This window comes from Musca autumnalis, unplaced genomic scaffold (assembly GCF_047663935.1).
Source record: "Musca autumnalis isolate F117 unplaced genomic scaffold, ASM4766393v1 scaffold_1, whole genome shotgun sequence".
NCBI lineage: Eukaryota > Metazoa > Arthropoda > Insecta > Diptera > Muscidae > Musca > Musca autumnalis.
In genome coordinates this window covers 269,538,697-269,561,693 of record NW_027411644.1, presented here as the reverse complement: position 1 = coordinate 269,561,693, position 22,997 = coordinate 269,538,697, and the positions used below count along the sequence as shown (strand labels likewise).

The following is a 22,997-nucleotide window of genomic DNA, read 5'->3' as shown; positions in this document are numbered from 1 at the left end:
CATTACTGAGGGGTATTTTGCCACCGTTGAAAATTGCATGTGGCCTGGACTAGGAACCGAACGCGGCCATTCAGCGTGAAAGGCGGGTGTGCATACCATTGCACCACGGTGGCGCCCTATTCGATATGTCAAAACATGGCATTTTTTTGATTTTTGAAGAATAGACTTCGGAGACATTTAATATGCTCAAAGCAAAAAAAAAAAAAATCATTATGTATCTTCGTTTCTAATATTATTCCATAGAGTGGAGCTATATTTCAAATTCACATCCGCCTTGTATGCAGAATGTCGTGGGTTCGATTCCCCGGCGAGGTAACATCAAACTTTCAACGGTGGCAGAATACACCTCAGTAATCAGTAATACGTATCTTCGTTTTTAATATTATTCCATAGAGTGGAGCTATATTTCAAATTCATATCCGCCTTGTATGCAGAATGTCGTAGGTTCGATTCCCCGGCGAGGTAACATCAAACTTTCAACGGTGGCAAAATACACCTCAGTAATGTTGGTGACATTTTCTGAGTATTTCAGCCATATAAAACTTCTCTAAAAGTGGTCTCTTAGGACAAGTCGTTCGGACTCGGCGATAAACTGTAGGTCCAAGCTTAATGTGATAAAGTGGCAGAATCGACAAAGTTATTTCTTACAATAAGCTTATTTGTTCCATAAAGGAAATTTGATTTGCTGAAAGCTAATTCCCAGGGGCAGTGGTTTAGGGTATCACCTGGTCGGCCCCGTCCGACTATAATCTTGCTTACTTGTTTTAAATTGGTAAATATATTTGTTTTACTGAATTTCATATGAACAAAATAAATTATACTTTTCTTTATATAAAATTACAATCAACAAAAAAAGAGTTTATATTTATTTAAAGTCAATATAAAATAGGAAAAATAAATTATTTAAGCAAACATAGATGTCCTAATTATTCTTAATTCTAATACACATCGTTAAATATATTTACAGTTATGTATATAATAAATAGTAAAGTTATGAATAAACTAATTATAATAAATAAATATAGTTCGATATTGAAAAATAAATAAATTAAATTTTGTACAGTCGAACACGATTATAATAAACAACCTATATTTTATGACTTAACAAAAGTGGTTCAGAATATCTCTCTTCTGATCAACTGAATCTGTTGAAATGAGATAATCATAATTGCTTTAATGTTAACTTTTGTCAGATTTCGGGGCAGACGTTCATTAGAACCGTGTTGAACTGCATAGCAAAAACCAACAGATGAAATAAATTAATTTAAACTATAAATGACTTTACAAAAAAAAATGGACGAGACTTAAGACACAAAAATGTCTGCAATTATCGCATTTCTCCTTCCCTTTTTTACTATTCCGTATTTATGTTACAATCCGGATAAAGAATTAAGCAATTCTTATGATCTTGGCCATCCCGTGCTGCCTGTATCAAACGGAAGAATCTTATAACTGCTGGATTTGTGCTGGTTATGGGTTGCAATTCATTGGTATCTCTGAATAAAAAGAAAATTCATTAAAATTCAATTGTCTTTGTATAAAAAATACAGCTGGTCATTTGCATTCTTTCCTTCACCAAGAAAAGACAAAACAAAAACTTACCGACTCAATTCAGCCGATACAAAATTACTGTGCGGGCTATAACGTTCAGGATCCTTGTACATGCTACATACCACACGTTCTTTGCAACCATCTTCCTTGATACCGAGTTGTTCAATTATTTTATCAATTTTTAATAGAATCGGACTATAGAAGGGGTCGTAGTTTAACGGCATCAATGGCTGCAATGATTAAAAGAGTAAATAAATGGGTTATTTCGGAAAACAATGAGTGAATTTTATTACTGTGTATGCATTATAAATAGGCTTTAACATACCTGACCGTCCTGGACAAATGGTTGTTTTTCCAATATTTGCTGTTGTTGTTGCACCAATCTTTGTTCAGCCTGTATCCGTAAAGCTTCCTTTATTTGTGCTGACAATTCAGGCTGCAATGAAAATACAATGGAAACCATAAAAAAAATGTGTACACATGTCGGTATCGGTATAATATCCATGGATGCAGTACAAAGTTCATAAGAATACAAATTTAAATACTATACCAATTGTTTGTGTATTAGTATGTTCCGTATACTAGAGAGAACAATACTTTGTCAATTTTGTAACATTTAATAAAAAAATAATCCAATTAACATTTTACTAATAATCTTTCTTTTTTTTCTTCCAGAAGCCGAAAAATAAGAGGTTCCGGTAAGTCATACAGTGTCGGGTTCTACGCCACTATATGATAACGTAATTTTAAAAACATTTGAAAACATATGATTGTTTTAGTCTGGAGTATTCCCCCATTGGCTTTACTTCATCATTACCTTTGAGAGTAATGTTTACAAAACACACTGACAGCCTGCAAAATTTACTGATCGCTACCAATATCATGATTTCATCCCGGCGAAGGGAATTATCATTTGGCTTTTCAGTTTTTGCAATGATGATTTTTCTAGCGAAAACCTGAACTCTTTAAGCATCGAGTATTCTCATGTTAATGAGAATGATGCTCACTTTTCGGCTTTCCCAACATTACTCTCAAAGGTAATGATGAAGTTAAGCCAATGGGGAATACTCTAGACTTAAGCAATCATATAATTGAATCTTCAACTTAAACAAAACAAACATTTGAAAACATATTGAATCAAATATCCGCGATTACACCTATGATAGCAGACTCAAGAAGTCAATATTATCTGCCAAATTCGATTTGTAAAATGTCCGCTATTAGGGTATTAAACCTGTAAGGAAAAGATCTAAGTCGGACGAGGCCGACTATATGGTACCCTACACCAACACGATTTCGATATATTATCGATTTTTGTAGACCAAATTGCGTCATATTTTTTCAAAATTTCTATGCAATGTTTTGTTTTCTTAGTCAAAACATTAAATTGGGCGAAAATATTTATGGCTAAATCGGAATCTAAACCAATTTCAAAATTTGGCAAATTTATTTCTAGACCAAAATCCGACACACATGCCAAATTTATTGAAATTGGACATAAAAAACGTGTTTGGTGTCTGCTCAATGTCCTCAAAAAATCGTTGAATGCTTGACAGTATCGAAGGCTTTTGATAATTTGAGCGCCACCATCGCGGTTCTATCGCACTGCTTGCTCTGGTTGAGTCCTCGACTAATACGTGTAGAGATGGCGTACAGCGCTATTGCCGTGCTGCTTACGGAACTCATGCTAATGATCGACAACTGGATATCTATTTTTGACGCTGGGGAGGAGTAAAGCCTCAAGGGCCTTTGTTATGGTCGACAGAAGCGAAATCGGTTGTACGATTGCTGACATCCTTGCCTGGCTTCAGTAGTAAAACCACTCTGAACATTTTCGAGACTTCGGGAAGGATATGTGTGGCTAGCTACAGGTTGTGAACTTTGGTGAGATACTCAGCCGCTCCTCATCTAACTGTTTTGTATTACCCTTCAAGGAGATTCCATCAGGGCCAAACACTTTGGATGTTTTAGCGTTCCTGATGGTATCTGCAAAATGATCCATAAATTGTGGTGGTTCCTCTTCGGCAGGATGAGATCTAATACGACAAAGTACTCTTCTATTAGCCTTGTCACTCCGGGGGTGCTCGACAAACTGTCCATTAAAATAACTTGCTCACCTCTTCGTAACAGTCAGCGTAACGTCACCAAACGTTCCTTCTATCCAGGGTTCGAGAGTGACTAAACCGTTACCCACAATTCACTTATTTCTTCTCCAGTGTTCCAACTCTTCAGATGTTGACCAACCTCTTAACTTCCAGTATCAGCTTCTTGACTCTGGAGTCACTGGGGTTGACAGGACAAAGATCATCACGCTAATTTGGTCCCGTGAGAAATTTGGTTTCATCTCGTGTATTCGACCAGCAGGTATACGCCATTTCTCTTATTCATCCGAAAAACCGATGGATTGGGTGGTTATTTGAAGCATTGTTTGGTGAACTCTCCGAAACTAGGCCAATAACACTGTGCAACAAAATTGAGGTGAAAGTCTGGGGCACGGAAAATTCATCTTGGGGAAGAAAGGCCTTGATGAGTATATTAAGAACCCCGAAGGACAGATCCGCCGTGAGTCGAACTTCCGCTTTATGGCGTGATGAAGTTTTTGCTAGAGACCCTGTAAGCCATTAGGAATTAGCGTTATATGTATCTTTGTTCACTGTTGCTTAAGCTTATTTTTGAGATGACATGTCTTTAGTCAAATCGAATGTAAAAAATGACTATGAAAACGCGACAAAATCGATTAGTTGTCAATGGGAGCCGTACCTAAAATTTTCTAAGCGACATTTTTGCAGAACATTTCGAAGCTGAAAAACGTCATCTTGTGGTATTTTATAGCTGCTCTTAAAATAAAGGACGAAAAGGGCATGGAAGGAAGCAAGTTAGAAGGTCGAAGTGCTCTACGAAAATAATCCTCATTCGATTTGAATGTCATCTGATATGTCATCTCATAAATAAGCTAAAGCAACAGTGAACAAATATATAACGCTAATTCCTGATGGCTTACAGGGTCTCTAGCAAAAACTTCATCTCGCCATAACGCGGAAGTTCGACTCACGGCGGATCCAAGGGCTTTTATCCCCAAAGGGAGTTATCTATGCCCCAACATTTGTGTTCCCAGTGTAAGCTGTACCGTGATTGAAGAAAGTGAGGCGTTCAGAGGTGATCAAGTCGGTCGATCTGCTGATGGAGACAATTATTGGGAGATTGTCTGACCCAATAGAAACGACGTAACGTCATTTATTGGACACGTAGCACAGTGGAAAAAAAAACCGATTTAGCGCGCCAAAAGATAAAGTCTATGTTTTATTGTATGTTTGTCCATAAATTCGATATGAACAGCTATAAATTGACAATTTTACTTCATTTATTAATATATTTGGTAAATTTGTATTTTTACCGTAGAATGGTACCTATCGATTTTCGGTATTTTAAAGAATTCTACCACATTATCCAACCGAAACGGCTAGGATCTGGTATTTAGTCTCCGTGGGGGTTATGCATACACTCCTATAAACATTTTCGGTATAGGACCATGTTTTCATATAGCCCCCATAGACCGGTACCACCGATTTCGGTAATTTTGGAGGTTTTAGCCATATTATCCAACCGATATAGCTGAAAGTTGACATTTAGTCTTCGTTGGTGGTATAAAATATTAATATGGCCCCCATAGAAAGGTACCGCTCTAATTTCAGCATTTTTACATAGAAAATGATATTAATAAAAATAGTAATAAAATAAAATGTTGCAGTTTGTTGCAGCTAAAATTTTACAAATTAGTTAAGAACTATGTGTACTAAAAATAAAATAAAAAATCTACGCGCCATCCCGCGACACCCCTTAGTAGCTATTACTAACAAAGTGCTCAATTTGGAAAAAAATCGGATGTCACATGTTTTATGTGTAAAATCCGAGTTGCAATAAATAAGATCTTATATTCAACATTTTTTAAATCACCTGCTTCACGAAATGTTAAATTCAATATAGCTTTAAAATTACTTTGTAGGAAGAATGCATGCGACGATCACAAATTTACTAGTAAACTATATTATGAAAACTGGTTTAAAAAATTTCAACCAAAAATGGACCGTTATTCCGCTTAGACTGATGCAAAACAAATTATTTTAAATGCAGTTGCATTCTGTGAACACCTTAGATTAATACTGCAACAATCATTTTTAAATTGGCGTATGTGATTTTTTGACTTTTGGCGCGCTAGATCGGTATTTTTTTCCACTGTGCGTAGGTGACACGATGGTTACCGCTGGTGACACTCTCACTAATGCTGGTAGGGACGTCCTCGTTTGCCGCGCAAAACATGGAACTATCACTCGCATTTGACTGTTATCCCCACACATTCCATGTACGGGTCATTAGTCTGTGTTTAGACACACAAATTTCTCGGGAAAGTAAATTTAGTTTTTTGGGAGAGAGCAGAGAGGAAATAGCTCCTCAATACTCTTTCCTACCCCCTATTGCCTAAAAACTGAATTTACTTTCCCGAGAAATTTGTGTGTCTAAACACGGACTTAGAGCCAGACTAAGCGATATAGGTATGTATTGAACAAACTGGTGAAACAAAAAAACTGGTCCCCCACTTCCACTGCGATCTTACCTCAGTATGTTGTAATCATCACAACGCTGTAAGCTGCAGTTGTCAATAACCATGGTATAAATCCACTATTTCTTCGATATTACCTTGCAGTCCGTAGCAATTAAATTACAAAAATAATGCATTACCCGGGATTGATACGGCAACGACCAAATTTAAGTCTTGCGTGTTAGGTTACTGTTGGGGGACTGCGAGGAACTCACTGGGGGCTGTATTCACGCAGCATTCAATAACATAGTCCATGTTGCAATCCGTCACAGAGTTACACCAAATGTGCACCTATTCCCGACATATATTGCATCTCATCAAAATTTGAATGTGGTAGCTGTGGATGCACCGAGCACATTTATATTGGTGATGAGTGTTCACCCATCGTGGCACGGACCAAAAAATCCGCAGTAGGCTATCCGGGATATGCTGCTCCTAACATAAAAAACGATACCAATACAAACGTATGTACACAAAAATCCAGGGGCTGGATACAAAAAAAATTTAAAGAAAATCGAAGGGGTCGAACATCTTTAAATATTGATTATAAATATTAAACATCCAAGCCCACTGTGCAATTTTTTTGCTATTTTTATACCCTCAGCCTTTAGGCTAAGGAGGGTATATACACTTTGATACGATGAAAATGTGCCTCATCGAAATAACGGTTTTAGACCCCAAGTATGTTTGGACGAAATGTGTTTCAGACAATTTGGAGTCGATCTAGCCATGTCCGTCCGTCTGTCTGTCCGTCTGTCTGTCCTGCTGGCTGGAGCGCACGATAACTCTCGAACGGATGAACCGATTCGGTTCAAATTTTGGCTTTCGTAATATTTTGCCCAAACTTAGTTTAAGTTCGAAGATGAGCTACATCGGTCGACTCCTTCCGATACCTCCCCCACAAATGTTCGGAAAGTTTGTGCGCACGATAACTCTTGAAGGGAGTGACCGATTTGGTCCATACTTTGTACAGCGTAAACTTTCTACCAGAGTAATATGAGGTTCCAATATGGTCTCAATAGGTCCACTCCTTCGGGTACCTCCCACACAAAATTTCGGAAAAGTTCAGTTTAAGGCCATCTCTCGAATCGCTTTGATTTTTGTTTTAACAACTTGTATTCACTGCCCTACATAAGACGGTACAAGTTTCATCAGGGGGAAGTCCATACTTCCTGAGAAAATAGCATGAAAGTTGCAGAAAAACCCCTATGACACCGTGTGAGGTGGTTGGAGCGCAAGATAACTCTCGGACGGATCTGCCGATTCGGTCCAAAATATGGCCTTAGTAATATTTTGTCCAAACATAGTTTAAGTTTGAAGATACCATATCGGTCCACTCCTCGGGTACCTTCCCCACAAAAGTTCAAAAATGTTCGGAAAAATTGTTCGTACGGTAACTCTTGAAGGGAGTGGCCGAATTGGTCTATACTTTACACGTCCTAATATATCTACCAGATATAGTTCAGGTTCAAATATGGACTATATTTGTCCACTCCATCCGGTACCTCCCACACAAAATTATCGGATAAGTTCACTTTAAGACCTGATATCGAATCACTTTGATTTTTGTTGAAGCAACTTGCATTCGCTGCCTCAATTACGATATGAACAGTTTTTTAGGGGCAAGTCCATACTTCTTGAGCAAACAGCCCGAAGAGTGTAAAAAACCCCTATGACACCATATGTTGTGGCTGGAGATCCACTTTCATAACGGTCAATGTCGATCCATTCCTTTTAGTATCTCCTCCGCAAAACTTTTGATCTTTAATCCTAATCAACATTTTTGTCGTCTCAAACGCCCAAATTTTTTAAAACCCCCTAAATACATACGTATTTTGGGAAAAAATTGTTTCAATATACACATGCTGAGGGTATACCTCTGTCGGCAAAGCCGACTGACACTTTTTTACTTGTTAGCTGATAAAACAACAAAACATACAAAAAAAAAAAGACTTTTCCAAATTGGACCAATATTAAAGAAGTTATGAGTATTTCTTTCCATGTATTTTTTACAGAATTTGACTTTTTCAAGACGCGATATCTCTTGAACCGTTAGTCAAAAAAAAAATCTGAAAATATACTAAAATGTTTTGCTAAAGAACATCATCACAACAGCAAAAAATAAAGGAAATCAAAAACCTCATCTTGAAAAAGTGTCCGATTTCACTCAGAAATCCCCATGTGTAGGTCCACGATTTGATGAAGCCAATAAAAAGGTACTTCCCGATTTTCTGTATTTTTAAAATTTTAGCCTCATTATCCCATCGAAATGGTTTGTATTTAGTCTTCATCTCCAGAAATTTTGGGTACAGTTCAACTTTGCGATTTTTTTAAGGTTTTAGCCAAATAGTTGAAATTTGGTATTTAGTCTTTGTTGGTGGAATAAAGTATTTGCGCAGAAAATGGCGAAAAATTGATAAAGACTTCATAGAACGGTACCCAAATTTCGGTATCATCAATAATTTAACCACATTATCCAACCGAAATAGTTGAAATTTTGCATTTAGTCTTCGCTGTGTGTAAAAAACATTTATGCAGAAAGTACGGCCACCAACTATGGCTCTCAAAGGAATTTCTCGATTTGGCCCAATCTTCGAAGATGGACTATATCGCACCACTTCTTTCGGTAACTCGCCTACAAAAGTTTGAACATTTTGGCTTAAGAACACTTAAGATCTTTGACGATAAATTTTTAACTTTATTTCGGGTAGTTCTCGCAGTACTTATGTGTTGTAACAGTGATGGATGGGAAAAAACAACCTTTACTGGTTTTGCTTCATTTCATGATGTCACAGGCTGAGTATATATCTTTGACGATAAAGTAGACTGATACCTTTTTATACCCTATACCATAGTATGGCGATTATAATTAAATTTGTCATTCTGAAAATTCCAAAAATTGTACCGTCGTAAAGGTTGCCGCAAGGGCAACCTACTGAAAAAGATTTCAAAACGATCCGGGAGGAGCTCTTAAACTTCAATATATCCGAATTTTGTGTGGGAGGTACGCGAAGGAGTGGTTAAATCGACTCCAAATTTATCCATAATGCAACTATCGCTTAGTGTGGGTTTCCCCTATTGTAGCTGTTGTACTTTCGTTCATGTTTGTTTCGATAATTGTGATGTCATTGCTTCGGTTCTTTTGTGTTTGTCGCCCTATAGCCCGTATATGTGTGTGCGTCTGTGTGTTTGTCGCACGGTTTGTTTCTGGATGTAGCCAGATTCTCTAGAGGAATCTGCAACGAGAAGCTATTGGACCATATATACGGGGGAATTCCGAGACAATGAGTTAGTTGGGTTTTAGACGTCAACGTCAGTTCATAGAAGAAGTAAAGAGCAAGCTGTGTGCTTACTAGAGTCAAAGCTGTGCCCTTAGTAATTACAGTCCGTGGTGAATAAGTGTAATAAAGCATTGTAAAAGCATAATCTAAAACGAACCCTGTTATATTTGATACAAATGGTATCGGGAAATAAAACAACGCCTACATGCAGATTAGTTAAATTTAATTCCGTAACTGTGTGTACATTAGGGTTATGACTTTTTTACAACCTCATATCCCCGTATCATAGCGTAATAAGTTTCAACATAAGATTACATAAAATCCTTGGCACAAAATGATTTTAAATTTTGAATTTATCGGAATTATGGGCAATTTTTACAGTGGTAAGCAAATATATATAAAACTGAAAATAAACTTTAGAGCCACATGAGAGATAACCAAAGTGACGTAACATCTTTTTCTCACTTTTTTTCTGAGAATCATAAAAATGTCGTTAACGTTTTTTTCAAATATATAATTTTTAACAAAAAGAAATCAAAAGTTGTTTTGGAGGGTATAATTAAACTTGTCATTCCGTTTATAACACATCGAAATATTCATCGGATACCCTATAAAGTATATACATATATTCTTGATCTGGGTAAAATTCTAAGTCGACATAACCATGTCCGTCTGTCTGCTGATATAGCCCCCATACAATGGTACCACGCGAAATGGCTGAAATCTGGTACTTCCATTTTTGGGGATATACAACATTTCCCCAGACATTTGTCGGTATAGGTCCACGCCTTCATATAGCCTTAATAGAACGGTATCATCCGATTTTCTGTATTTTGAAGGTTGTGGCCACAACAATCCACCGAAATGGTTGAAATTTGGTTTTTGGTCCTCATTTGGGGTACTAAACGTTCCATATGCAATTTGTCGGTTTGGACCTAGCCTTCATATGACCCCCATAGAACGTACCACCAGATTTTTGGTATTTTGAAGGTTACAGCCTCATTATCACATCGAAATGGCTCAAATTTGGTACTAAGTCTTCATTGGGGTATAAAACTTTCCTTCAGAAACTTGTCGGTACAGGTTCATTCCTTAGTATAGCCCCCATAGAACGGTACCTCCCTAATTCCGTTATTTTGAAGGTTGTGGCCTTAATATTCCACCGAAATGGCTGAAATTTGGTTTTTAGTCCTCATTTGGGGTACTAAACGTTCATATTACCCCCATAGAACGGTATCACCCAATTTTTGAAGGTTTTAGCCTCATTATCACACCGAAATGGCTGCAATTTGATACTTAGTTTTCGCTGGGTGTATGAAACTTTCCCCGGTATATGTCCACGCCTTCATATTGCCGCCATAGAACGTTACCTCCCGATTTTCGGTATTTTGAAGATTGTGGCCACTATAATCCACCGAAATAGCTAAAATTTGGTCCTCATTTAGGGTACTAAACATTCCATATGAAATTTGTCGGTTAGGTCCGCACCTTCATATAGCCCCCATAGAACGGTATCTTCCGATTTTCGGTATTTTGAAGGTTGTGGCCGCAGCAACCCACCGAAATGTCTGAAATTTGGTTTTTAGTCCTCATTTGGGGTACTAAACGTTCCATATGAAATTTGTCAGTATAGGTCCACGCCTTCATATTACCCCCATAGAACGGTACCACCCGATTTTCGGTATTTTGAAGTTTTTAGCCTCATTATCGCACTGAAATTTCTGAAATTTGGTTCTTAGTCTTCGTTGGGGGTATAAAACATTCTCTCAGAAATTTGTCGGTATAGGTCGGCACGTTCATATAGCCCCATAGAACGGTACCTTCCGATTTTCGGTATTTTGAAGGTTGTGGCCACAGCAACCCACCGAAATGGCTGAAATTTGGTATTTAGTCTTTGTTGGAGGTAAAAGCCTTTGTGAATGAAATTCGTCGGTATAGGTCCACGTTTCGATATAGGCCCCATAGAACGGTACCTCCCGATTTTCGTAATTCGGATCTATTGTGTGTCAATATCCCACAGAAAGACTGAAATTTGTTATTTAGTCTTCCATGGGGTTATAAAATATTCCACAAGAGAATTATCAGTATAGGTCCAAGGGTTCCTCTATCCCTACGGTGACCAACCGTACTCTAATATAGAGGACAGTACTCTATTTTAGGTGTCCGTACTCTTTTTTTCCAACGTACTCTATTTGTCCTCTATTTTTATCATATGTACTCTATGTCCTCTATTTTTGATGTGTTTTACAAATACATGTGAATACAAAGGTAATACAATGAAATCCGAGAAACCTAGGCCGAAATTTAACCAAATATTGTCGTTGCTCAAATGAAATCAGTCGTTTCAAATCACTGTTTATTGATTTAAACACTTCTGCACGCGCTCAAACCAATTGTTGAAACACCTCCAAAACGTGGTTTTTGAATGTTTCAATAGCATATTCTGTCGATTGCTGTTTTGTTTCGGGCTTATACGCATCGTATAAGGTTTATACAGCGATCGTATTTCTTTGAAATTTCTTGCAGCAATCGGCACGGAATCCATCGATAAGAAACTTTTTTTACGGGTTGTAAGCCGATGAATTCGCGGCAAATGTCACAGACATAACCATCGTGTCACCTGGTCTGACAAATGATGTTGTTTCGCTTGGACGTACAAAGTTTGCCGTAAAATATATTGAATATTTGGTAGAGAGCGGGAAGGATAAAGTTCCTCTACAATCAATTTCACAAAAACTCAATTTACTTTACGGAAAACCTTTTACGTGTGACTACCAAAGTTTCGGAGTCGAGCCATTTTTGTTTCGACTCCGATTTCGGAGTCGACTCCGAGGATAATAGTACTCAATGAATAAAATATACACAGGATTCCATTTTTTTCCTATATGTTGGCCATTTTCTGCGTTGTTCCTTGAAAATAACTTTTGTCGAATATAATACACAACTACAAAACTTCCTCGTTTAAAAGTTCTACGATTAAAATAAAACTACAAGATCACCGAAATTTTAAACTCTGCGTAAGAGGTTCTGAAGTGGGCAGACTTTCGATCGGGAATATGAGCAGTTTAAGATCATTATCTTCTTGGAATACCATTGATCATAATCTTGATAAAGAATGTGTTTGATCTAAAAAAATATTCTAAAATTTTTACACATTTCTTAGCGTATTTTAAGAAATCGATCCAGCTTGCAAATTCACGCTTAAGTTGAAACTCTAATTCGATTGTCACGGAATTTTAAGTTTGCTTTAGAGTATTAAATTCATTTTTGATAAATGTAGAAAAAATTGTTGCACGGAGATAAGCCAAGTTATTTTTTCGACGCAGTCTCCGACTACAGCATAATTGCTCGACTTCAACTCAGGCCACGAAACCGTATTGGCTACTAACTATAGGATGTTGCTTCATCGCGTCGTCATCACGTAGAAAATTGTGAAAAATGGTCGGACGAAAATCTTCACAACTAAATTCCATATTTTTTTGCAAATTCATTCTTCAAGTCCTGTAAAAATACGTGGTACGTCAAACCGTACTGAGTACGCTTATGCTAGAAAATGTTAAGCTTTCCAATGGAAATGGTAAATGGCGCCTGGCATTGTTGTCAAGCCCAGAAACTTATGTAGTAGCCCTCGTATGTGTACTCTATTTTCATCCAAAAATATTGGTCACAGTATCTATCCCCCATAGAAGCGTAACTCTTGATTTTCGATATTTTGAAGGTTTTATCGAAAAATCGGAAAGTTGGTATTTAGTCTTCTTTGAATCTAAAAACTTTCCGCCAGAAATTTGTAGATATAGATCGACATTTTGATATAGCCCCCATGGAACGGTACCTCCCGAATTCCGTCATTTTGAAATTACTTGTTGAAATTACTTCATAAACGAAAGAAAACTAATTGTTCCATTTTACTTCAATACGATTTGTGGTGAAGGGTATAACAAGTTTGGCCTGACCGATTTTAACGTCGTTCTTACTTGTTTTTAAATCGATTTGTGCGTGAACTTTTTTATATGTCAATGGAATAAACTTTATTTTAGTGATTAATATTCAAAAGTTCAATCATCCGTGCTACATGAAATTATTTTTGAGAAAAAATGTCGAAAATTCATACCCTAATGTACATACGTTGTGGTTCTATGAATCTCTACTTACCGTTAACTGTGGCTCCTGCTGTGTCGATACCTGTTGCTGTGGTTGTTTTCGTGATGGATCATACTGAGCAGCAATTTGAGCTGCTGTCGCTATTGCATCTTGAATTTGTTGTGGTTTTAACTGTTTCTGTAATTGAGGCAATCCTGGCTGTCTTAACGGAGTATATACAGGACTTGGTGCTGATTGGGCTGCAGCTGGATTATTTCTGTACTTGTGATTGAAAATGCTAAAAGAGTGGTAAAGAGTCACATTAAATGAATTGTTTAATATTAAAGAAAGACATAACATGTATTTAATTTGATGGGATTTAATTTGTTTAAGTTGTTTTTTGGAAGGAGATTGGGATTTGAAAATGTGTACAGGGTTGTCTTGCTGAGCAATTTGTGTTCATTTTTTTTTTGTTTTCTTTAAAAGATACCTTTGTTTGTCACCCTGTTGCTTGAATGGATTAAATGTCTGACTAGTGGCTTGTGGTTTTTGATAATTTTGTGGTGTTTGATTGAGAATAGTTGGTTTCTGTAGTGGAGTCGAGACTCGTTTATATTGCGGTGAGGGTCCCGTATGTGGACGTTTATTGTTATGTTGTATAGTAGAGAGTGGCGTTGTGCCCAGACCCCAGGCATGTAATTCATTTGCATCGTTATTGGGGTGCGGTTTAAAATAATTTGTCTTTTCATCGATTTGTGCAACACGACTTATATCACTTATATATCTGTGTTAATGTATGAACAGAAAAAAGTAAGCATGAAAAAGCATCATATATGTAGGCTGTTGTAAGGTTAGTTACATATTTATGCATGAAGAAAATGATTTATTTGAGTGTTTGGGGGTTACTTACTCTGAACCTAGACCTGGACCAGAATTTTCCCAACCATCAATGTGTTCGTGCGAATGTGGTGGTCCATAGGTTTCATGTATGGGTGCTCCATGCAAATACGTTGATATATGTCCTTTGGGCGGATGTGAGTAAATAATTTCTGGTATATGTGCCGTTTCCGAGCTATGCCATGGAGCACTTTCTCCACTATGCCATGGAGGTACAATCTGAAAATGCGAGAAAAAAGTTGTTTTACAATGTGTTATTTTTAATTAGATATATTAAAACGAAAGTACGGGAATTTTGATTAAAATATACGTTGGGGCTACGAATTTGTCGGTATATGTTCACTAGACGGGTTTTAACTTAAAGGGAAAACATCGATGTCGGATTTTTTAGGCGGCGACACCCTAAAGTATTTAGTTTTGTTAGATTTTAAAATTGCCAAAGTTTGAGCACAATCGGAATATGTTAACGAGTGTCACAGGGGCCTTAAAGTTTCTACAGGTGGGGTCAAAGATGAATTTTCACGAAATTGCTCTAAAGGCCACATTTATTGTCCAATCGATGAGAAATTTTTACTGGTTTATTTCTGTGGGTAAACAGGTAAAATGTACTGGAAATCACATTTTTTAATACGTTTTTGTGGATTTTTTTCCAAGTCCTAAAAATTGATGTTGAGTTTTACTCACTTCGCCATCCTTCGCCACTCTCCAAATTTTTTTAAGAATGTTCGAAACAGTGTTAAGTTTACAAAAAAAATTGGTTCCAGCTGCATATATTTGCATTTCCGTGTGTGACATTAAAAATACTGACTATGCCTCTGGTCGTTTCAGTGAATATGCCGTATTACTGTATTCTCAGTTTCTTCTTTGTTTTGTGTTTTAATTGTTTGGTTTGGTTTTTTTCTTTAAAAATTTAGACATTTTTGTTTTGGGATCTACTTATGAGTGTATTTTTTACATTATATATTTTTGGTATATGTATGATGCTACAAATAATATGAAAAAAATAAAAATGTAAAGTTCGGTCGCACCGAACTTTATTATATCCCCTACCATGAAATATTCTGACCTCACATGGAATAATTTTTTTCCTTTCTTGTCCACGATACCAGTCGGAGACGTTTTTTGACCACTAAGAACTCCAAATAGCAAATTACAACCAATTCGAACCGAAAATGTTGATAAAAATCTTAAAATAACTGAAATGGGAGGTACCGAAACCTGGAGCTAAGACCCCAATTTTTGGCGCAAAAGATTTTTGATCATTGAGAACTCCAAATGGCAGATTACAACCAATTGGGGTCGAAAATGTTCATACAATCTTCAAAATACCTGAAGTCGGGAGGTACCGTAATATGAGGGCTATACCGAAACCTGCACCTGAGACCACAATTTTTGGCGCAGAAGGTTTTTGACCATTGGAAACCCCAAATACGAAAGTACAGCCAATTGGGCCGAAAATGTAGGTAAAAGCTTCAAAATACCTGAAATCGGGTGGTACCGCTACATGGGGTCTATAGGAAAAACTGGAACCATATTTATAATTTTTTGGCTAAAGTATTTTTTACTTATTTGTAGGATATACTGAAAAAAATCAGATTGATCCGACGATTATAGATATTTTTGTCGCACCTTCCCATACAAGTGGGACCACTGTGCAGTGGCATGTGTTGACATATTCCGATTGTGCTCAAATATTTTAAAACCATTCTAATGTTCACGTTTTGATGTGGCCCCATAGAACACTACCGTCAGATTGCCGTACAGAAATGCGTAAAATTTGGTCTTCGTGGCCCGAATTATGTTAAGGATTTACCCGAAGTGGGTAAAATTTGGCCGTTCCGCAGAAAATAGTCGGTACACAACCATGATTTGATATAGCTTCCTTAAAGAAGAAGTGGCCGTAAGTATTGATCTTTTAACGAGGTTGTACCTGAAGGAATGGTCCATCTGATCTAATTTTAAAAGCCATTCCTTTCACCACAACATTATTTGCTTTTATGTGGTTATGTCAGGACCCAGGGACATAACCACTTTTATGAGAGAGGTACCCGAAAGTGTTGTTCGATATGGACCTTCTTTGAACTTGGTGTATGTTTGAGACCAACCATTTGTATATTGATTTGCCCACGTGGTAGAAAATCTGAAACATCCTTGAACAGCTCTTAAACGGCACTTAAGTGAAATTTTGAGATGCTTGTGAGAGAGGTACCCAAAGGTGTTGTCCGATATAGAATTTCCGAACATTTTGGAACTTTTATGCGGCAGGTAGCGGAAGGAGTGGACCCATATAATCCATCTTCCAACTTAAACTAAGTTTGGACAAAATATTGCGATCCCCAAAATTTAGTTCGAATCTGTTGATCCTTTCGAGAGTTTTCGTGCGCATCAGCCAGACAGACAGACGGACGGACGGACATGGCTACTAAATCAACACAAAATTGTGTGAAACGGATTTCGTCCAAACATACATAGGTTCTTAAACCATTATTTCGATAAGATTCATTTTGCCCGTATGAAGGGGTATATACCCTCGTTAGCATTAATGCTGAGGGTACAAAATGTATCTAAAAATTTCCTCAATCTGTTGGTACCTTTATATGGGGGTTATGCAAAAAAAAACAGCCTGCACTTAAGGACAATTTTTCTACATTTGTAAATTGGAAATTGGGATAGTTTAGCGGCTATGTCGACGACTTGTTTGTGGAGGAGTTTAGAGACCTCTGAGAACTTCAAATGTTAGATTACAGCTAGTTCGGCTAACAATTGTAGTTAAAATCCTCAATATACCAAAAAAAAATTACGAGGTACCGTTTTATAGGGGTATATAGGAAGGTTATACGAAATGCGAATTCAGGCCGTAGTCTTCATTTGCTGTCAAAAGTTTTCACGCGAAGAATCTACAAATGATAGAAAAAAGCGATAAAATATTCTTTGCGAAGCTTAAATAAAGTTGTTGTACACATATCACGGTGCCCTTGAAGCAACTTTAAATGGAAGGTGCTTACACCCGACAAGTTTTTGCGAATTCTGAATCTACAATGTTCATAGATGGGAAAAATCTAAAAAAAATCGCGATTCAAGTTGACATATTTGGGTGTTTTTTAGGTTTTCACGATTTTGCTTGGAAACCGCAAGTCCTATCGAAATGGGGCTAAAGAAAGTGTTGTAGCTATGAATATTCTCTACATGACTGACCTTTATAATAATTTCGTTTTGTTTTTGCCGTTATTGAGATATAGAAATTTAAATTAGGACAATGCATTGCAATGCAATGCAATGGTCATTGACTCTATCGCCTCCTTATAAGACAATGTCATGACTGCAATTTCCCAACTTAAACTTATATATCTCGAAAATGGTACAATTTACGAAAAAATTACAAAAGCCAATCTTGTAGAGAATTTTTACAGCTAAAATATTCTCCTTAGGCCCATTTCGATAAGACTTACCGTTTTTAAGCAAATCGTGAAAACCTAACAAAAAAAGCTAAAAATGTGATCTGAACATCTATTTATCTCCAAAATGGTAAAATTGAGGAACAAATCATAACGGGCAATCCTCAAGAGAATTTTCACAGCTACAATATTTTCCTTAGCCCTATTTCGATAAGACTTGCGGTTTCCAAGTAAAATCGCGAAAATTTAAAATAAACCTAATTACCAGGTGTAAGCACCTTCTATTTAAAGTTGCTTCAAGAGCACCGTGATATATGATGTACACACATATTATATAGAAGCGAAATATTTGTTATTTATTTTTTATTATACCCTACACCACTATGTGGGGAGGGTATTATAAGTTGGTTTTGGCAAAAAGTTTGTAACGCATCGAAATAATGGTAGTAGACCCAAACTTATATACATATGCCAAAATGAATGTCTCGACGGGCTGGCTATGTGTGTCCGTCCGTCTGTCCGTCGTTGATGGGTGTCCCGGAGTGAAAGTGAACTGGAAGTGATTTTGGTGATAGTCGGATAATACTTAGGGGTCGGAATGTGTAAAAAAAAACTTTTTGGAGAAAAAATCAACGTTTTTTCCAAAGCGAATATCTCAGCTTCTATAAGGGATATATCAGAAGCACCCGATAATGAAAGTAGAAAATATCATCTTTCGAACGATGTAACGTAGGTTGTCGTAAGTGGTCAAACAACGAAGATGTCACAATAGTCGCAAATAAAACCCAATTTTTTTTCATTTTTACGATTTTAATTATACCCAGCAAAATTTGAAGGAAGGGGTTCCATGCGATGACGTGATTTCATGGCACCTTTTGCATTGGTTCAAACGAAGTGGTGAAAAATCCGATCTTTTTATTAGCATTTGAACCAATGCAAAGGAAGTCGTGAAAGACCCGATCTGTTCATCAGCATTTGAACCCATGCAAAGGAAGTCGTGAAAGATCCGATCTTTTCATCGGCATTTGAACCCATTCCATTGATCCAATGAGATGAATTTTGTGTTTTTATTTATAAATAAACACAAAGATGTAAAATTCTGCAGTCCAACAATAAAAAACGCCAACAACAATAATAGGCATCAGCACGGCCTTGTTGATCAATGCGTAATGCAAAAACAACAACTTTCTCGTTGTTTTACCCCCGCTTATTAAAGCAACAATCCTATGTTCGTATTCTTTGCAAAGCAAAGACGACATAAAAACAGTGGTGGATATGAAATTCTTTAGTTCGACTCAAATTGTAGGGTAATCAGCTTTAGGGCCATATAGCAAATTTCTCATTTTGTTTAATTTGCTGGATGGGCTTATTGACCTGTTTATCGATACAGAGTCGGCGGAAAAGGGAACTGATGAAGTTGTTTGGTGACAACTGAAACTATAGTATTCCCTACCCTCCGCCCGCAACTAATCAATTTCATATCCACTGTAAAACATTTTGTTGTTATTCAAATACTTGAATACAACAAAACATGGACTAAAGCTGAAATAAACACAAAGATGTAAAATTCTGCAGTCCAACAATAAAAAACGCCAACAACTATAAAATTTTTTCTAAATGTACATGCATATAAGATAAATTATTTAAATATATAAGATAAATTCTATATGTATATATAAGATAAATATTTAGTCTTCATTTGCTAACAAAAGTTTTCATGCGAAGAATCTACAAATGATAGAAGAAACTATAAAATATTCTTCGCGAAGCTTAAATAAAGTTGCTGTACACATATATTTTTGATAGAAGCAAAATATTTGTTATTTTATTTTTGATTAAAAATACATATGTATGTATGTTTTGACAGCAAATGAAGACATCAGTTGGTATTACTGTAACACCTTCTTTCTTACACCATCACATCGGACTATGTAAGCAATTATTTTTGAATTTAATGCAAACGAGTTTAGCCTCAAAGAAGAATAACAATATCATCTCCAATGACATTACAACAGCTCATATGCAAGAAAAATTAAATTTTCCATTTTTACATACATGTATTTTATCAATTGGAAAAATGCTTGACACATTGGCTCATTTCATCTTTGCGTGCGCAAAATCATACAATTTGTATTACCTATTAAATTAAATAAGAAACGTATTCATATGCCCTATAAACAAATTTTATTTTACCTTACACTCAAAGTTTATAGTCGCTGATGACGATTAAGAAAATAAAGTCAAAGAAAGCAATGGAATGAAAAAAAAAACGAAGTATGTGTTACATAATCAAGTCAGCGATGCATATTTGCCTGAGGCAATAAAATACCCATTAACATGGACCATATATCTGTATGGTTTTCATCGCTGAGACGATTTAACGAGAAATACATCACAACATTATTCCGTTTATAGCAAACAGGCAGACAGATTCGTTCGTTTGTTTGTTTTTATTTTGGTATGTTGTGCAGCATCATCATTATCATATGAATGACAAGTATGCGAATACGATGAGCTAATGAAAGAATAATCGGATGTAAATGCCATAAAATACAACATCCGAAGACACAAGTCGATGTGAACACACATCAGCGTCTTTCAGCTGCTTGTAGGTTTTGAGATTCGAGGGTATAAAAACCTAATAGAATATATACATAGATGTATGTATGTATGTGTGTCTTAAAGCCACGTTTTATACAACAATAACAATACGTGATTGCTTTGTTGTTAAAATCATTTCACTTTCATTTAGATTAGACTCTGTTGTTAAAGGCAGTGTCAATAAATCTAACTTTCTTTGAGAGACCATAAATTGGCACAGTGGGGAAAATGTATGTGTTTCAAAAATATTGGGTCATAATACATTAAACATTTTTAAGGGAGAACAAGCAAGAACGGAGTTTTGTTCAGCTGGGCTGAACTTTTTGTACCCTCCACCACGAACTGTATTTCAGTCGTTTATGAAAGTATGTATGTACTAAGCTATTCCTAATATTCATTGCTTTCTTTGCGTTCGGATCGTATGTGTGTGAATTGCCGAAAATCTTCGTAACCAGCGACAAATGGCTGTTCGGCACTGCTTTAAATTAGCTTATATGGAGGGTCATCGCTGTTCTTTCCAAAACATGGACCAATATTTACAATATTTCAAATTTAATTTTTGTATCCTCTGGCAACACAAAATAAGAATATTAAATTATAGGAATCATGCTTCGAAAATTTCAAAAAAAAAACTCGAATACATACTCAAAGAGTGAAACATCTCAAAAACTCCAGTTTCAATAAAAACGCGTTTTTAATTGCCAATTGAATATTGATTTCACAACTCAACAAAGTTATTACACAAAAATATAAAACAACTACTTGGGCCATCTTTTGTAAAGAGCTTGCCAGAGCATGATTTGAAGTGTATTAGTGTTTCATAACAACAACATTCATTGAATATTTGACACAGGATAAAGTAAAAGCCGTGAAAATAGAAATTGCTAAATCCAAAGCCAATGTTTGAGTTATGCCACTCTTTGAGTAAATGAGCGATATGTGTATGAATGGTTTTTCTGTGTATAAGTTTTCTATCTTTTGGAAAACAAAATTCCAATCATCAACAAATCTTAAATGGGGCTACACCAAAACGTGGACCTATAATATCTGATTTTTTGCAAGGTATTTTTTCATTTGTAATAATGTTTTGTATCTCTAGCGAAGACTAAATATCAAATTACAGTTATTCGATTGAATAATATGACTAAAACTTTCAAAATAAGGAATATCGGGAGTACCGTTGCCATATTTTAGTCAAACAATGTGGCTAATATGTGGGACTACCGTTCTATGGGGGCTATATGAAGACGTAAACCAACCGTGAAAAGTTTAATACCCCATGGAAAACTAAATAAAAAATTTCAGCCATTTCTGTGGGATGCGTATGAAGGCGTGGAACAATACCGATTTCAAGTAGAAAGTTTTCAGACATATCGGTTGGATATTGAGGTACCACATAGAAGGTTCCGTCCTATGGGGGCTATATGAAGACTTGTATCTATACCGACAAATTTATAGTGGAATGTTTGTACCCCAACAAAGATTAAATACCAAATTTCAGGCATTTAGGTGGGATATTGAGGCCACAACACTCGAAGTAACGAAAATAGGAGGTACCGTTCTATGGGGCCTATATGAAGGCCCGAAATACCGAAAACCTGGAGGTACTATTCTATGGGGGCTATGTGACCTATACCGACAAATTTCAGGTGGAAAGTTTCGGTGGGAAGGCATTCCGGTGGGATATTGAGGCCACAACCCTCAAAATACCGAAAATCGGGAAGTACCGTTCTATGGGCCTATATGAAGACGTGTACCTATTACGACAAATTTCAGGCGGAAAGTTTTATATCACTAACGAGCACTATATATCTAACTTCTATATACCAAAACCTTCGAAATACCGGTTATAACTATACATAGCAAACAAATACCCCCGACGAGGACTAAATACCAAATTTCAGAAATCTTGATGTGATAATAAGGTTAAAACCTTCAAAATACCGCAAATAGGAAAGTACTGTTCAACACGTAGACCGATCTAGTTCATTTTCAATATCAAACATACTTGGAGTAATAGAAACTTGTATACCAAATTATAAAGCTCTATGTTTAAAGTTGCTTGATTTCAACAGACGGACGGACATGGATAGATCGACTTCGAATTTAAGTGTACCCTCCATATTATTGTGGATGGATTGACACATAAAAGGGGAAATACAGCACCATAAATCTGAAAGCCCTATATTGGATAACGTTTTATGTTTACCCTCCAAATTTTGATTTTCGTTTTTCATTTGATCAAAAAATCAAAAATATCAAATTTAATGGAGATCGAATATTTTAACATCTGATCGATGTTTATTTCCATATTTCGTTCAAAAGGAAATATTAAAAAAAATCATATCATAGAATTTAAAAAAAAAACAAGTAAAAAAGTATAAGTCGGCTTTGCCGACAGAGATATACCCTCAGCCTGTGTATATTGAAACAATTTTTTCCCAAAAAACGCATGTATTTAGGGAGTTTTAAAAATTTTGGGCGTTTGAACTGACAAAAATGTTGATTAGGATTAGAGATCAAAAGTTTTGCGGAGGAGATACTATAAAGAATGGATCTCCAGCCACTACATATGGTACCATAGGGGTTTTTTAC

The 22,997-nt window shown here is 36.3% G+C and overlaps 1 protein-coding gene across 2 annotated transcripts in view; it reads right to left on the bottom strand.

Annotated features, from left to right (window-relative positions):
- Window positions 1-821: 821 nt before the first annotated feature.
- Window positions 822-22,997, bottom strand: part of Osi17 (DUF1676 domain-containing protein Osi17) — a 134,265-nt gene continuing 112,089 nt past the window's right edge. For both annotated transcript variants that reach the window (XM_073961139.1, XM_073961138.1), the window contains exons 5-9: window positions 14,420-14,625; window positions 13,582-13,807; window positions 1,877-1,987; window positions 1,603-1,781; window positions 822-1,496 (exon numbers count right to left, since the gene is read on the bottom strand). In XM_073961139.1, the coding sequence (XP_073817240.1) occupies window positions 1,355-1,496; window positions 1,603-1,781; window positions 1,877-1,987; window positions 13,582-13,807; window positions 14,420-14,625 (864 nt within the window). In that variant the 3' untranslated portion in view covers window positions 822-1,354. The remainder of the gene's footprint in view (window positions 1,497-1,602; window positions 1,782-1,876; window positions 1,988-13,581; window positions 13,808-14,419; window positions 14,626-22,997) is intronic.